We start from the raw sequence: 18,145 nt of genomic DNA, 5'->3' as shown, positions 1-18,145 counted from the left end.
CTTACATAAATCTACACAGCAGTACAATTCCTGAGCTGATTAGCAAAGGTTGGATAAATGTACGTTGTTTCTTGAAGCTTCTGCAGAACAGAAAGCTCTGTGCTCTGCAACTGGAAGTCCACAGAGGAAAGCCTTGCCCAAACATCTGTTAAGTAGCTATAAATGAGAAAAATCATATGCATGCTCCTGCATGGGCAGTGAAAGTAACCTTTAACAGGAAAGGTTAACATTTTTAATATTCCCACCTAGCTACACAGCCAACTTCTTCAAATACGTGCAACTGTAACATCTGCACATTAGCATCAATATTCCAACCTAAAGAAAGTATAAACTGATGAAAGCCCAACCACTACTTGAAGATGAACAAGAATTACTACCTCAGTTCAAGAAAAAAAAAAAAAAAAACACTAACAAAACATACAAAAATAAGTAAATTATTGAAACTTGAAGATTAGAATCACTTGTATTATCCACCCTCTTCTACCTCCTCTCCTGAGCAGCACAGGGGAACGGGGACTAGGGGCTGCGGTCAGTCCCTGACGCTTCATCTCCTCTCCTCCTTCAGGGTCCCTCTCTGCCCTTGCTCCCCGTGGGGTCCCTCCCACGGGATGCCGTCCTTCCCTAACTGAGCCTGCGGGGGCTGCCCACAGGCAGAAGCTCTTCAGGAACTCCAGCGGTGGGTCCCTTTTGTTGCAGCTGGAGCTGGCTCCTCTCTGACGCGGGGCAGCTGCTGGGCTCTGCTCACAGAGGCCAGCCCTGGAGCCCCCTGCAACAAAAACCTTGCCACAGAAGCCCAGCACCATCACGAGAAGAATCAGGCCTTTAAACAACCAGAACCCTGGCTGGGTATGTTGAGTGTCCTCCTTCCCTCAAATGTGCCTGTAGCTTTCACGTTTACTTAGCAGCACTGGCTTGTATACAATTATTAACATATACAAATTGATGTAATAAAGAGACAACTTGAAAGGAAAACGTATACATTGCAAGCAAACTGATTAAATATTTAAGGAGCACTATTAGGTATCTTACAATTTCAAAAAGGGAAATTTTTGAGCTTTGGCCACAGAAATTGGGAGATCTGCCTACACAGAAAATAACGAAGTGTTCTACTTCACCCGTTTAAGGATTTCTTGTTCTTCCCTTTAAAGCCTTTGCTATTAGCTACTGCCACTGATGTGACTCCAGAGTACTTCAAGTAATAATTCCCAGCGAGTAAGTCCCGTAACACCCACCCTCAACTATACCATCAGCGTATTTATACACAAACAGAAACATTTTGGTTGGAAATGACCACGGGGGCCATCTAGCTACCATGCCCCCAGTGCTTCTCAAGCAGGGCCAGCTACAGCAGGCTGCCCCCAGCCAGCCACACACAGCGGGGTTACAGGTACCTGCAAGGATGGGGACTCCACAATCTCAGGGCAATCTGTGACCGTGTTTGACTACCCTCACAATTAAAAAAAAAAAAAAATAAAAAAAATGTTTTTTTCCTGTATTGAAATGGATTTTCAAGTTTTTTCATTCGTTCCCACTGAGTCTTGCCCTGTGAGTGGCCAGCACTGGGGACAGCTTGGCTCCCCCATCCTCGTCCCTACCCATCAGGTACTCACAGGCAGGGATACGATCCCTCTGAGCCTCTTCCAGCCCAAGCCGTCACCTTGGTGGCCCTGTACTGGCCTCGCTCCTCTGAGCCCACATCTCCCCCACTGGGAGCCCAGCACTACACGCAACACCTTGGATGTGTCCCACAGTGCTGAGCAGAGGAAGGATCGCCTCTGACACCCCTCGCAGTGCCACCCAGGAGGCTGCTGTTTGCCTGTTTTAGTGCTTAGATATGTTTCTAGCTCCTGGCCAGCTTGCTGTCTGTCAGGCCCACTCAGGCACAGCGTGGCCCTGCAGAGCTGCTCGCCAGGCAGTCAGCCCCCAGCACAGAAAAACATCGGTCAGTCCTCTACGGGGCTGTAGCTTTGTGTTGCCTCTGCTGAACTTCAAGAGGTCCCACAGGGCCCAGCTCTCCAGCCTGCCCAGGTCCCTCCAAATAGCAGCCCACCCACCTGGCACATGAGGCACTCCTCTCGGGTCCGTATCAGCTGTGAACTTGCTGATGAGAGCAGACCCCGTCCCACTGCTGAGGCTGAGAACCACAGTGTTCAATGGCACGGGTCCTGGAGGACACCACCAGTGTCACCCCACGGACACCACCACCTTCCCCTACCCGACAAGCCAGGGACCTCACTGCAGAAGGCCACAGTACAACCAGCGCCGTCCTCTCCCCATCACCTTCAATACAAAACATAATGCAAAGACATATTCAGGTTAAAAACAAAGCAAAACAAAACTTTCCTTCCATTGCAGAGCGACGGAGCAGACACTTCAGATAACAAATACAGACTGAGGACTGTCTGCAAGCATGCAAAACAGCATTAGGAGCCTGACAAGCATCCGAGTGACAGTAACACCTTACTGCTGCTGAGTGTACTCGGGCAGGAGGCAGAGGAACGCAGAATTGTTCCATGGGGATACTTCTAGGAAGCACAAGGACCAGGTTCAAACACCTTCTCCTCCCTCCTGCTGCACCCTCCAGTGAGATACGTACAAAGACTTCACTGCTTTTCTTAAATGAGCAAGGAAGAGACAGACAAAGTGGAAAACTACTGCATGAGCCCTGAGAGTTTATGGCTGAACCTACAGATGGGGCCCTTCGCTGGAGAGACCCAAGCCTCACTGGTAAATTCGTGCTTGCCCCAGCTGCCCCACCACCAGGCATGAAAAAACAAAAGGTGAGGGGACACGGCACAACACTGAGCACCCCAAAAGGGCAGGACAGTAGATGGAGTGCACAAGTCCCAGACTGCTGTTCTCGGAATCAGGGACAGAACAAAAACTCGATAAAGTGAAGGTCAGGAGAGCATCCACTCCTTAGATGAAAGGACAGCATCCGATGTTAGCTAGAAGTACTGAAAATCCCTCCTCAGACTTTCACTAGCACCAAATGCTTTCCCACTTCTGTTTTTCTTCATCCGAAGCTTCCTTTAATGTACGTACCTACCGTGTCAGCGCACTTACTGCTTGGCTTCCTATATATGGTTAGGTGCAATTCTGTCCTGCTGCTCTTAACCGTGCATTTCTAACGCCACACACTCAGCCAGAGGTAAAAGCAGACTTCTCTTCACGTCTAGTTTGTAAGCGGCCCAAACAGTACGCTAACCAGCATCTTCAGGTAACTAATTTCTTTATCGACTTCTGCTCCCTGTGGAAGGGGAACACCTTGTTTTCCAAAAGAGAAAAAGTTTACGTGCTCAGGTTAAGTGCAAAACAGAAAAGGAACCTCATATGCTAAAATCAAGTTGCATCCCATTTCACTTTTTATTGCTTATATAGAACCTAGCTGCATATGCCAATGTTATTTCCCCCCAGCTCTCACTGCTACAGACTTATTCACTGGAATGGAAAATGATCCTCAACCATTATTCAGGGAAAAAAAAAAAATTCTTTTCTTATTAGTTACTCAAATAAACAAATGTTGCACTACTCTGGGCTTGACACCTTTGACAGACTTACCTCAAGAAACTATAATTCACACCGCGTTCAGACAGAAATATTCTTTCATGCAGTCTTTGCTTGTAATGCTGTTTCCCTACCCATCTCTCTGTTTTCAGCTTTTTCTCCCTAATTTATTGCCTCAACAGATACCACGAGCTACTCTAAGAATACATCTGCTTTGGGTAAGATTTTGTTTTAACCAGACAGTATTTTGACAGCCTGTTTCATTTTGTTAGGTTGATGGCTTTCAATTTCAACTTGTTTCCATTTAAAACTGCTAATCGCTGCTTAAAAAACACCATATGAAAATGTGAATTTTTTTGAAACATCCAAGAACTGCTTCTGCTACTTTCATGGAACACTACAATCCCAAACAGGTTATTTAGTCAACTAAGATATTTAGTGAAATGCCTAAATAACTATAAACTATTTCACATAGCAGTGATTTTTTTTTTTTTTTTTAACTAAATTAAGCAGCATTCACTCATTAATTTTGAAGGCCATTTCCTTGCACGATTTCAGACCGCCGTCAGCCTGTCAGTGAGCTTTGCAGATGGGGAAGAAAGCGCAGAAAAAAAAAAGAACAAAACAAACACAGAATTGCCCATTTTATTCCCTAGCATCCTGTGCTTCCCACCCAGCATTAAACTACAATATAAACACGCGACTGCCGTGCTCCAGAAAAATGAACAACCCCCCCCCCCACACACACACACACTGAGCAGACAAGTCTCGAGTCAGCTCCACTCGGGATCAAAGAAGATAAATATCAACCCTACTTGGGAATTTTGAGCTTCTGAGTAAAGTGAACCTGTTACGTACTGACAATCTCCTCCCAGTGCTAGAAAATTAAGGAAAACATGTTAAGAGAAGACATGTTCCCCTTTTCCATAGGTATGTGGAAAAGAAAAGAGGAAATTAAGTGTATTAGGTGCTTGCTAGCAAAGACGAACACATCCTGACTGCTCTGAACAAACTATATTTACAGCATCCTGATGGGAAGTCCAGAACTTGCATCTGCTTCATTTCCCATCTCTTCAGGTTAGCTACTGTAAAAATCAGCATGACAAGAATACGGTGTCTAAAAAGCTAATCTACAAAATATATTCGGTCTGTAACAACTTTATGGCCTAAAACTTGCAAACAGGGAATTCACTCAGGTATTTTGTTTTTAATTGCTAAACAAATTAGGAGATAAAAACGTTATAAAGTTATGTGCAAGTTTATACAAACGCTTCATTTCATTTTATGCATAAAGATCCAATTTCAGACCAGAGTACAAACTAGGAAACACCAGAAGCGACTTTTACCAGATTTTTGTTTGTTTGGAGTCAGTAACCAACAATTCAGTAAATCCTGACATGCGATGCGTGTCCAAGGGAGGGCAAAGCGGGCTAGTTAGTGGTTATTGTTGTGAAAGAAAAAGAAAATGTCTTTTCGTTCTCGTACAGGAGATAATGCCACACAATGCAAAGCCAGGAGCGAGGAGCACTCCCCGTTCTCTGATGTGCACGCATTATCCTGTAAGCAAACAGGACAAAGAAACAAAACTGTGTGACAGAATCACAGAATTATCCATCAGGCCAACCGTGTATGCCTCCCATAAAAGCTGAATGAATTAGGAGGAAGTGGGAAAGGGTGGAGCTGGCAGTCGTATTTAAACAAATGGAACAGCAGCTTTACAATCGGATCCAACTGGAGAAATTCAATCCACGTTACAAATTCAATCGTTGTTCTTAAAGATTTGTGCTGGACTTTTCCCTACATGAGATTATAGATAATGCTGAACTCTGTTTTGGTAATACACTCAGAGCTCAACTCCACTGCAGCCAACAGTCTGGCTACAAAGACAGGGCCCTTCCGAAATAAAACAGCAGCACTGAAAGGATGGCAATATCAGCATATAGCCAGTGCAAACGGCTTAACAGAGAGTGGCAAAAACTGACAACTGCAGGCGAGATGAATGAAAAAGGCCAACTATATTAAATCAACCCACTTCAGATGTTGTTTACTGAGAAGTCGCATACCCAAGATAAAGTTACAAAGAAAAAAAACACAGTTTATTACAGCAGTAAGTGCTTCCAATTAATCTTTAAGTACTTTATTTCTTGGGTTTTCCTTCTGTTAAGGGTTCTCCTGGGGCACAATGCTCAGCTACTGAATGCCTGGCTCTGTGGAGACTCCAGCGCCCCTTTGGTGTCAGCAAGGTGAGCCGTGCTGTTAACCAAAACAAAATCAGGGCCTCTGCAGTCCTCCCCGAGCACGCACTTGTCAGAATGCTAACATCCTCTTTTACACAAGTTCACCATCACGCCAGCACGTGAGTCACACGGCAATATCCCGACAGCAAAACCCGCTCAGATTTGTCCAGGTCATAGCAGCTATTCAGCATCAAATGGGTGATTATTTACACCTTATAACCACCCCTCTCTCTAAAGTTACTTGGAAAATAGCCTGCTTTCTCTCCAAAACACAGCCGGGTCTAACAGCAGCAGCAGCCCAGTCTTTCAGAGGGAAAACCAGAAGCGCAGAGCTCTGTCTCTCGCTGACTTTACAGACGAAGTAACTTCACTTTTATGTGCTTCTGTTTCCCTCCTTACCCTTTGTCAAAACTGCCTAATCATATTTCTAGCTCGTTAGTGAAGCCCGCAAGTTAAAGACTATTCAAACACCACCTTCACAAAACAAGGCCCTAAGTAGGCAAACTTGCATGAAAACTGAAGGAATTAAAAGAACAAAGGAAGTCTGTCAAGGTCAGAGAGAGAAATTTAAAAGGAATACTTGAATATTACATCTTACGCCCTCCTCACGACTGCAAAGGCTCCTGAAATGTTGGAAATACCTGATAGCACAGAAATTAACTCCCTGGTAGTGGAGTCACAAGAGAAGGTAAAAAAAAAAAGAACCCAAATTCAGATCGGTTTTCAGATTACCCTTCTGACCTGTATCCTGAATCCATCTGCCAGCCGCCACCTTGAAATCCTAAATCGCCTGCTACAGTCACTGAAACTTCAGGAATAATGTATTTCTAGGCACCAATGAAGGCTTTTGAAGCAATTTCATTTTTTAAGCAAGAAGCTACCTGCTAAGAGGACCACTTTCTGCTCTTACACGGGGCTCGCAGTGCTTCACAAAAACCTGCCGACTTCCTACACGTGAAGCCAGGGGTTGTTCTTAGAGCACTCGCTAATTACACAAGCTCCACATAACATTTTCGGATCCTGTATTTCGGGCAGGATAAACGCAGAACCGCTCTCAGGGCCAGATCCCCGGCATTACCGCCCTGCAGGACCCCGGTGAGCCCTAATTAATGGGCAGGGTGAGGGCAAGGAAACCTAACCAAGGATTTACCTGGATTTCTTTCCACGCTGCCTCTCCTCCCTGAGCACAGCCTAACTAGGAACAACTCCCGAGCTGGCTGAGGAGCAAAGCAGGCTGGGTTTATCAAAACACACTGTCCTGAGTACTTTGGGACAGTGGAAGGATCAAGTTAAGAATGTGTTGGTTTTAAGAATGTGCTGAGGGTGAAATATAAAGGAAAAAAAGAAAGAAAAAAAAAAAAGGCAACACGTGCATCGCCCTTTGGAGGTGTTTGAGGGGGTGAGGGTGTGCTGGGGGGGGGGGGGGGGGGATATGGCACGCAAAATGATGAGGGGGTGGGAGAACTATTTCGCACCACGTGTTGAGATTGGGCTTAAAAGGGGAAAAAATAACAATAATAATAATAATTAATAATAATAAAATGAGCGTTGCTTGACGGGAGATCGCCGCCTGGAGACACAAAGCTGCCGCTGCCGGCTGCTGCCCCGGGGGAGCCCCCTCAGCGGGGGCGCGGGGAGGGGGATTTGGGGTGGGGGTGCGGGGCCGGGGGGGTCCTTTACTCACTGGTTGGTGGGGGGCGCGTTGAGCGGGATGGCCACCTCCTCCTCCTCGTACTCGGGGCCGTCCAGGGAGTCGCCTTCATCCACCGCCCCCAGCGCCCCGGCTGGGGGAGGAGGCGGCGGCGGCGGCGGTAGCGGGGGGAAGGCGGCGGCGGCGGCGGCCGCGGGCTCGGGCGGCTCCGTGGCGGCTGCCGGAGGGGCGGCAGGGCCCGAGCCCACCGCCAGCAGCCCCAGCGCCGAGCACAGCGGGGCCGCGGAGCCCGGGAAGGGACCCGGAGGGCACGGCCCCTTAGCCCGGCACGGCCCCGCTTCGGCGGCGACGGCGGCGGAGGAAACCGAGCCGCCCTCCTCAGCCCCAGCCCCGGCCTCGGCCGCCATCATCGTGAGCCTCGCCCCCCTCCGGCCGCGGGGAGGCGGCGACAAAAGGGGCCCCGCAGCCGGCACCGGCCCCGCCCCGCCGGGGCGAGGCTGAGGCTGAGGCGAAACTTCCCCGGTGGGGACGGGACGAGGCAAAGGGAGGGAGGGAGGGAAGGGAAGGGAAGGGAAGGGGAGGGGGGGGGGGGCGGCCGCTCAGGGCAGCTCGGCGGGGCGCCGCCGCCGCTTCATGCCGCCTCCCTCCGCCCTTCCACACGCCCTCAGCCCGCCCCCGACGGACAGACGGACGGACGGACGGACCGACAGACAGACAGACGGACAGACAGAGGGAGGGAGGGAGGGAAGGAGGCGGGCATGGGCGCGGCGCGCATGCGTCCCCCCGCCTCAGCGAGCGCGTGCGCGCGGTGTGCGGTGTGGTGTGTGTGAGGCAGGGTCGCCTCGCCCAACAATAAAAATCCACCGAAACGGCCCCCAAATTAATAAATTATGACGTAAAAATGTGTTGTAGTTGTTATTAGGGGAAGGGGAAAAGGGGAAGGGGAAGGGGGGTTCTGCTGCTGCTTGGCGCGGGGTTGGAGCGTCCCGCCCCGCCCCGCCGCGCCGTGAGGAGGCGGTGGGTAGGCGCTGAGGGCGCCCCGCCGGGGAAGGGGGGAAAGAGGGGGGGAAATAATAAATAATTTAACCGAATGATTTACAATAAATGAATAAATAAGTAAAGGGCGGGGAACGGGGAGGTAGGTGGAGCCGGAGTCCGCTGTGAGGGGAAGGGAAGCCGAGGGGGGGGGGGGGGCTGCCGGTGGGGTGGGCACTCGAAGAAAATAAACAATTTTTCACAGAAAATAAAATATATATAAAAAAAATACGTGTGTTTTTTCCTCCTGGAAAATCCTGCAGAGATCGGGATTTCCAGCAGCACGAACAAAAAGTGCTTGCTAGAGTCTGCGAGGCGCTGCGCACCTTGTAGGGGTTGTAGCACCGTTGATACTAAAAGGCATTTACTCAGCACTTTCCTGAAGTTATACTTTTTTTCTTTTTTTTTCTTGCTACCCAAGCCCACAGCCTCTCACACCCACAAGCCTATCTATCTTCGTCATTAATGGTGCTGCTGGCTGCAGTGGGCTTACTTGGCGCTTCAGATTCACCGCACGGGAAAGTACCTCTGTGATCAAGAGGACGTTGTGCGACAAACATTACCGGGCACTGTAATGTGTAGGTATCTTTTGATTTTTTTTTTTTCTTCTGATTTTTTTTTTTTTTCTTCCTCAGTAATAAAAGAGCTGACAAATAGCAGCACGTTGACACTTGTATGTCTCTCAAGAGTTCTCAGAAGGCATCTAAACATTCAGGTTTTCAAAGCTTTGCATTACCCAAAAGTATTAAGTGAATTTCTCCCGAGGCCACTAAAACAAACTACTGCTCCCACTTTCACAGCTCTCCCGCCAACCTCTTTTTATCTGCTGAGATGAAGTTTCATATCTTGCCTTCTAAAGGCAAAATTTGCTTCCAGTTAGACCACTAATATCAGTGGAATTATGCTGGGTTTGTGCCCAGTGTCAGCGCAGGAGCTGGCTCTAGCCCTCGTTTTACAGAATGGTAGCACATTTAGACCCTGCTGTTTCCCTGTTTAATAAATTGCAGGTTCAACAGCAATCTCTTACAGTTTTGATTTTTGCATTGCAGCGTTTCACTATTGTGTATGTAATTCCAAATAGTCTTGAAGCCTACTGTCTCTGCGGGCTTCCACTCTGTTTGCTTTCCCTCACAGATCTTTAAATAAAACGATTTTAGCACAGTCTTGTTGCTGTTGTGAAGTGATATTCCTAAATATAGAACTGCCGTGTAAATATTTATAAGATTGCCTTAATGAGGCTGGCTTTTCTGGGTGCCGTCAAGGGCAACAGCATGTGTGCATGGGTGTGTGGGGACTAGGACAGCTGTCCTAGGAATTTCCTGCAGGAGGGGGTAATCTAACTGCAGCACTCCTTCAAGAGATTTATTTTGGGGAGACCAGTTTTGAACTTGGCAAGGATTCCACAGAAAGGGAACTTCATGTAAGATCAGCCGAGTTGTTGCATCTCTGCCCCTGACACACTGCTGCTCTGCACTTTGCAGGCAAGGTTTTCTGTCCCAGGTCTCTTGGTGCTGCAGTGACACACACAGCTTCCTGCATCAGCTTGTAAGGAAAGTTGATTTCCAGGCTTTGGTGTGGCATTATTTGGATATATTCGGGTGAGGGAACAAGTGTAATGGTATTTTTCTTAATGCCTCTTGTGGATTTACAAACCTGTTGTTCTGAAGTTCTGGTACAAATGATGCCAGGATGGTTACTTCTTCCTTCCTTCTGTGAACAATGTCAGGCTGGATTCTCTGAGGAGTGTGTTGGCATACACCCTAGAGTCAGTTTGTAAGGTGGCAAATCAAGAAACACACACAATTTTTTTCTCTGATGGCTGGTAGGTCTGGTATCCCTCATCTCTGGTCTAGTCTTGAAGTAGCACAGCAGAGGTTGATTAGGGCTTTTCTGATCTAAAAACCAGTATGTAGAAAGGCCAAAACTGACAATCACATAGCAAAATGCATTGCTGCACACATGTTGATGGATGCTGCCATTCATTACTGATAATGCTCCCTGGTAGTACTCCCTCTCCCTGCTCACTTACCTCTTTGCTTAGAGTAGGTAAAATTATTAGCAGAGGATCCTGCCTGTGGAGGACATACACAGTGTCTGCCTGTGCTCCTAAATAAAACAGATTATTGCCGAGTGCCAAGGTGGGATGTCTGGACAGTGTAGCCTCCTCTTCCGTCACACCTCCAGGTATGCCACTGGCAGCCCGAGGAGCTGGTCAGCATTCGAGGTGTTTCAGGGACCGTTCCCAGCAGGCAGCTTGCATATGGCCACCCTGGCGTGGAGACCAAGAGAGTTCCTCTGCGGCATCAGGGGCATGCCACCCTGTGCCAGCTGGCTTGAGAGCCCAGCATGAATGTGCACAGGGCCATTTAATTTGCTAGTGTTGTGTAGATACAGACATACCTTGCTGTTTTTTAATTTGTGGTAGCAGGTGTTCAAAGTCTTTCATAGATCCAGTTCATACTGCAAAGATTGTGGGATCCAAAGCCATATCTTCAGATGCAGTAACAGATGAATGCCAGTGGCATCAAGTACCTCCTTTGAATTATGTTACCTAATCAGCATCCTGGATTTATAAAAGCTGCTTGTGCACTACCACGCATACACAAGTGGAGCTTGTATGGTAGCAGGTACACAGGAGTGGTGGCAGCGGTGGCATGTTCCAGTCAGCTGAACACAGGGTTAAATCCTCAAGAGTTTTCAGGCTGGATTTGTTGCTAATTTAAATGCACGGCCCTATAATGTGTACAAGGTTGCACTTTCTTCATCAGTAAAGAGAGAAGTCATCTCACAGATGTGTCAGAGGATTAACTTTGTTGGTGGTGGTGTGTTTATTTTTTTTTTTTCATCATTTGAAAAATAGTGAGAATTAATGCTTATTAGGATGAAAAGTCACATAAAGTGAATGATCCAGTATTTCAGTCGCATTATTTATAGAGATGTTACTTGAATCATTGATATGAGTAAGCACTTTGTAACTTTCACCTTTACTCCTCGCTCCAGCACACACCTGCTGCTGTCCTCTACCAGAGCACAAATTATTTCCACTTTTGCAAAGTTGTTATCCTGTCTCAGAAATTAATAGCAACAATTTTTCTGTCCCATGATGCAGTGATAAGGAAACAGCCTCACCATAAAGAACTCAGAACACTCCAGCTGTTCCAGATCTTCCCCTCATACTCCCACAGCAAAATAATACACGGTCTAAGAGTTGGTGCTGGCTCTTCCTATGCACGTAGCTGTTACGACTCCATAGGAGGCCATATACATGTGTGTTGCTGGCAAGTTGGAAAGAAGGGCAGAATCTGGAATACAACAACCTGAATACTGAATATATTCAGGTTATGTCCTGCGACTTAACTTCTTTTCTTTCATCATGTTTGCTTTTTATTTTATTTCTATCAAATAAAGCCGACTGTATTCCCAGAAAAATTATCGTAAGGTTATCATTGAGCTGCTGTCATCACTATCTGCGTATTTAATTTTGGGGTCTGTCAGCTCTTCCATTTTCATGGTACAAATCAGAAGCTTCTGTTTGCATTGAATATTTCATTTGTATTGAATCTCTGAGTAGATTACTAACGATAAGCTTATTTTAAAATTCTTTCCCTTCACTTTAAAAGTGCAACTATCCTTAAATGTTTTTTTTTTTTTGTTTGATGACTTCCAGATTATTATTGATCCATGCAAGAATATTTTTGTCACATGGGAAATGATCTCCTTCAAAGTCCAAACTGTTCCATAACCTTTTGTCCCTCCTCACTTTGTTCTCGTATAGTTTGATGTTCTTTCAAATAAGTTTTTAAGCTGGAGTTCAGATACACTGAGCCGAAATAAAAACTATAATCTCCAGAGCTGTAGAAACTGCATCCTATTTTAAGAGTAGTATCTCTTAGGTTTCAGAATTGATAAAGAAATTACTACTTCATCAGTACCTTTTTTTTTTTTTTTTTTTTTTGGTCTCTTAAGCAAAAAAAGACATGAACAGCTACATATTGAGGTAAGTGTTTTTATTAGTACATGATACTATTTTATTATTTTATTTTATTTTATTTTATTTTATTTTATTTTTTATTTTTTTATCTGTCTTTCAAAATGGCTTTAAAAGGTTTTGTATAGTTGTAATTTTTCACTTTCTCTTTTCCATTTTAGAACAGCACCATAGGAGACATAGGTTTTTCTTGTCTCACTTCAGGCTGCATCTGGAAGAGAAGTATTTTTTTTTTTTCTTTTTTCCCTCTAACACTGCATACTTCATGGTTTTGATGTTCTAAGCAGGAGTGTGGTATTTCAGTCCCTTTTTATGAGCCCTCTGTGCACGCAGCAAATCTTTTTCCTTTTAGAAACAAACTGATATCACAGTTTGATACTCAGCCTCAGCACAACATGTTTTTGAGCCTTAAACCTTATGTTAATTAGTACATTGAAGCTCAAAGTCTTCCTGTAAAATCTTGTTCCTTGCTGTACTGCATGGCAGTACTTCTACTCAGTTGTCCTAGTCATGATCATTGATACTTTTGCTACATTTTATTATTTGCACATCCTGACAGATTTTCTCAGAACATGTCGTGCTGTGTTTTGTTTTGTTTTGTTTTGTTTTTCTTGAGAATTAGCTTTGGAAAATGTAAAATTTCTGCGCTGTACTATTTAAATATTGTACAGAACTTAATAATTTAATCAAAGCATACTTAGTTTGCTGTTAACTTCTTTAAATCAATTTATTTTGTTTGAGTATAATATACTGGTGCCACTACATATATTTTCACCCTAGTTATTCCTATATTGTCAATGAATTTTCAAAACAACATGTATTTGTACTGTATTTTTCTGTTTCTTAGATTTCTGGTTTTGAAGCACTTACTGTCTTCTAACACCTAAAATATTTGTTTGTGACGTGCTTGTGGAAACATACACACTTCATCTTGGGTGATATAGTGTATCAGCAACTGAATTATTCAAAAGTAACCATTTTAAGCAAGAGTTAGACCCTTTAGTATCTCTCTGGAGGCATTGCACAGCCTCCTGGGCACACCTCGGCCTGCACTAACAGTCAGAAGCTCTAACTTTGGTAAGTCAGTGCCCAACTTTTTGTTCTTTCAGAGCTTCTACAGCGATGAAACAGATGATATATTTTTCTCCTTGAATCCTAACAAAGTGCTGTGATCATAAGAACTGTAAAGGCTATAACTTGTTTAGTATGCATAGCATAAGAGAGTGGGGAAAAAATCGTGAAATAAATGCGTGAAATAAAAACAGTGAAGTAGTACATCAGACTATTCAAATTGCCCTAATTTCAGTCTTTTCCTGTGGCCAAATACTTTTCTGCACTTCTTTCTGTGTCTGAGAAAATACATATTCACTGCTGTTCCTTGCTATAGTTTTTTAGCACGTTGCAGGATTTTACTTTCAGAAAAGCCACCGTGGTTTAACTTGAAGATGCGTTTTGCCTGCTAAGTTTCGATTGGTATGCTAGCACTTCACATATACCTCCCGCAGTAGGTGCTTTAAAAATATCCACAGATAATGAAAACTTGCCTGGTTCTTCTTATATCTCCAAAATGCAACTGTTACTCCCCGATAACTGTTATCTTGCATCTAGCAAAAAGTTTTGCCAAAAGCAGTATGTTTGAGAGATCAGGCTCATCAGTTCAAGACAGAGCACAGTCAAATACAATTACACCTGCACTGGCTTGTTCTCAGAGCATTGTACTGTGTTTTACACAGTCTCAGGTCAGTACAAATTTTGAATTCCGAGTGTCGTGTTTTAATTTACTGACATCTGAAAATACATGAGCTAGTCTGATCAGATTGAAACTGATCAGTAAGGAGAATGTGAATGGCAGGTCATGTATCTGGCATTAACAAGGAAGGCATTTGCTACCTATAAACTCTAAGTGTGTTATAGGTGGAAAAAGTATTAAAAAAAGATTTAAAAAAGAGGTTAAATATGAGTCACAGAGGTGGTGGCATGTTATCTCAGCACACAGGAGGCAACAGGGAGTGTACTTTTCATATAATCGCATGGCCGTTGCCCCTTTCTACCTGAAAGAGATCAGCAGCTGCAAAGGTGTAAGTGGACATAGGGCTGGGAAAACAGACCAGCCATGAAAATAGTCTATTTTTCCAAAGGAAATGTTGTTGCAAGCGTCAAATCACAGTAACAAACTACCAAAAAAAATCAAAAACTTAAGAACATTTATTTTATTTGCTCTGAAGAACTACTTGTGATTTTCTGTGTTATTTTTCATGTCTTTTTCCTCATCAAGATGCTATCTGATAGATTGTCTTTTATAGTGTAAAATAGATAATTAACCAGAACCAGTATTGTTCACCTTTCTGAGGGCTAAATTTTATGTCCCTGAAGAACCATGAAAATACACACTTAACTTCAGTAGCACAGGAATAAGCACTACATGAATACTTTTTGTCTTACTTCATGGTTCTTTAATTTTAATTCCATATTGCTGTGCATATTTAAGCACGAGAGACGTGTGTTCTTTTTACTTGTCTATATTTGTAATTTATGCCTTCACATAAAGACCGCACAGGTTCTCTCCTGAGCCTATAGGCATTGAACTACTCAATTTGTAGACTTACTGAACAGCTATGCTATTTTTTATTCCACACTAACAGTTGTCTTCATTTTCAGAAGCTGATTTGTTAGTTATTAACTTTTTCCAGGAGAAGAGACAAAGACTGAGTTTCAAAAGACAAAATATATATATATATATAATTTTTCAATTTTGCATTTGAAAATATTTTGCATGTAATAATTTTCTCTGCTTTGTTAATTACAGCTAACATCCATAAAGGTTCTCAGTAACGAATGACCTTGGGTTTATGCAGCATATCTCTGACTGTCAATAGACAAAATTTTACACATTGACAAACATCTTTGTATTTTTGCAGCTGTTTAGGTATCCTTTGGATGTTTGTATAGGTGCTTTTACAGGAGCTGGAGAAAGGAAAAAAGTCTGATAAGAATGAACAAACAGGAAAATGTGATTATACTCATAATACCTACAGAACTTCCTCTCAGACCCATTATGTAACCTGTGCAGGATAATCCCAGCCGCTGCGTGTGGGACAGTCTTTCATTTCAAGCTGGGGCAATTTTTCATGCTGCTTACCCTGAAACTGTTAAACAAACATTTAATCACAGTATTGAAGAATGTATCTTCTACATTAATTTCAATAGATTAACTACTCGGTTTGTGACTGCTAGTTGCAGTGACTTAATATAAGATACCTACCTATGCCTTGTATTTAAATTAAGGATATTTCTGTCAAATACAGGTAACAGGTATTCATGTAAATTAAATTTTATATATCCGTAAGATCAATATATATATATGAGTAATATGTATTACTCAGCAAGGCTCATAATCTGCCTTTAAAATAGGAAATTGTATCCTTGCTTAATAGAATAATTCAAATGTAAAAAGAGTATCTGCTTCTAGATGCAGCTTTAATAAAGATAACAAATAGCTATATACTAGTCTTTTCAAAGAGTATTTATATCATACAGCTAATAAAATAACACAGCAGTGGAAAGTATTTATCTTTTAGTTCCAAATTTTCACTTCAATTTCCAGTTACCAAAAAATTGTAATCGGCTTTTTTGACCTAATATTTTTAAAAGAATGTCTTCATAGACATTGCTGTTGAAAACTGGAAAAAAAAAAAATCGGGAAAGGAAGAAGTACTAATTCATGCAAGATATGTGAATTTAGTCATTATATAGCTAGATCTAATTTCATGGACATCAGATCTGCATAAAGCCACTAATTTTTAAAAAAGGGCTGCTCACACGGTGCTCACAAAATGTGTGTATACATTTACTGACTGTATTAAAAACAGTATTTGCATGTAAGGCATACGAAATATATTTGCAAAATGGGTAACGGTGTCTGAGGTCATATTTGCACATCTAAAGTATCCATTCTGTACATGGAGATTTCTACTTCCTTATGGAATATGTACTGACATGAAACAAGTTTCTTAAGTATTACACTGGGTTAGTTTAGGTGTCCTGTTCATCTGCCTACAGCTCAGTTCCTGTAGGTTCTCCATCCCAGGTTACATTTTTCAGTTGTGAAATCTTTATAAATTAGAAAGAGGAAAAGTTAACATCCACTGTGCTAAAGGGAACTTTTAGCTATTTTTGTTGTGGGATATATGGAGGTAGGTATGCTTAACTCAGACACACTGTATTAATCACAGAAGTTACTAAGTGAAATTCTATGGCCTGCATTACGTAGTTGCCCAGCCTATTAACCTTCCCGACTTTATAATTTTTTTAATCCACAAATACAGTTTTTAAATAGTCCATTTGTTATTATTTCTGTTCTAGTTACTACTTATGATAGTATTAACTTGTATAAAAGCTATTTGTTTAAGCTATTTGAATGTCTATTATGGAGTTTGAAATAAGTTCCACAGTCAGACACTGAAGAACAGGAACATAACTATGCCACCGGTTTACTGTGTATTCCAGAGTATACATAGCTTATACTCATTCCTGAGTATACATAGTATACTGGTATATACTTATTCCAGAGTATTCCATAGCCTATACAAAGTGCAAAGTATGTATAATGCTAATAGCTCATTCCAGAGTAGCATAAATACAATGACAAAGCTTTTTCTGTTTCCGTTGGATTTTAGCCACTGGTGGATAAAATGCTAAAAAAGTGTCAAGAAGATGTTAATAGCTGTCATCCCATTGTTCTGTTTAAGTCAGAGGTATCTGAGAATCTAATGGTAATAGTGAAATCACTGGTGAAGCTAATTATTTTAAAAGGGGCAGAAGTCTAATATATATATTCTTCAATATGACATTTCTGATGATTACAAGGATGGAATGCTCAAATATCATCTGAGGTACCACATCTGCTACATAAGCACAATTATTTTAGCAGGAGTTAGCAGTTAGTCATAAATAATATTAATTAAATTAGACGTTTAAATTGTAACTTATACACACTGATTATATTTAACCAAAGATTTTGGTAAGATGTGCTGGTATTTATAGTTTATCTGCTGCTTTTGCAATCTCCTCTGAGCGTCTTTAAAACTTTCATTGACTAAGTGCAGTTTGCAAGGATATCCATATCCTTGTATTCAGCAATTATACATTGAGTTTTCTATCTGTATATATTTAGAAATGTGAAGGTGAAAACATTGAGTTTTCTATCTGTATATATTTAGAAATGTGAAGGTGAAAATACTTAGAGAATATGCCAGTCAGAGTACATAACAGGAAGACACAAAACTTTATATTCTGAAAATGTTACCATTGCAAACGGCAGTACATGCATGGCATTTGCATTGCAACAGGAGCGGAGACTCAGACAGCAAGCTGGGGGAAGCTAAATGTTAGAATTCTTATATTCCAACTAATTAGAATTTGCAGTGTACAAAGTTAGGAGGAGCTTGTAAAACCAGGACCCTCCTTAACACACTGTGGTGGTTTTACTCATCTGGGCAGCCAAGCTCCACCACAACCGCTCTCTCACTCCCCCTCCTCAAAGGGAAAGGGAAGAAAAAAGGATGCAAAGGGCTCAAGGGTTGAGATAAGGATAGGGAGATGACTCAACAATTATCATCATGGGCAAAACAGACTCAGGCCAGATCCCTCATGGGTGGGCGGCAGCTCCCCCCAGACCCCCTGCTTCTGCGGGGGCTCCTCTCCACGGGCTGCAGCTGTGGCCCAAGA

At 43.0% G+C, this 18,145-nt stretch overlaps 1 protein-coding gene and 1 long non-coding RNA gene across 2 annotated transcripts in view; one reads left to right on the top strand and one right to left on the bottom strand.

The window, feature by feature from the left end:
• RASA1 (RAS p21 protein activator 1) overlaps positions 1 to 7,961 on the bottom strand; it is a 62,491-nt gene extending 54,530 nt beyond the window's left edge. The window contains exon 1 of the mRNA XM_084503016.1: positions 7,429 to 7,961. Coding sequence (XP_084359142.1) covers positions 7,429 to 7,805 — 377 coding nt within the window. The 5' untranslated portion in view covers positions 7,806 to 7,961. The remainder of the gene's footprint in view (positions 1 to 7,428) is intronic.
• A 422-nt stretch (positions 7,962 to 8,383) lies between these two features.
• On the top strand, positions 8,384 to 15,918 carry LOC311426586. The gene is made up of 4 exons (XR_014686884.1): positions 8,384 to 8,412; positions 8,852 to 9,008; positions 12,397 to 12,427; positions 15,337 to 15,918. It is a non-coding gene; the product is annotated as an uncharacterized lncRNA (long non-coding RNA).
• Positions 15,919 to 18,145: the final 2,227 nt, after the last annotated feature.

The sequence above is a fragment of the Aythya ferina genome (assembly GCF_964211825.1).
Source record: "Aythya ferina genome assembly, chromosome: Z".
In the NCBI taxonomy this organism is placed as follows: domain Eukaryota; kingdom Metazoa; phylum Chordata; class Aves; order Anseriformes; family Anatidae; genus Aythya; species Aythya ferina.
This window is presented reverse-complemented; position numbering and strand designations above follow the sequence as displayed.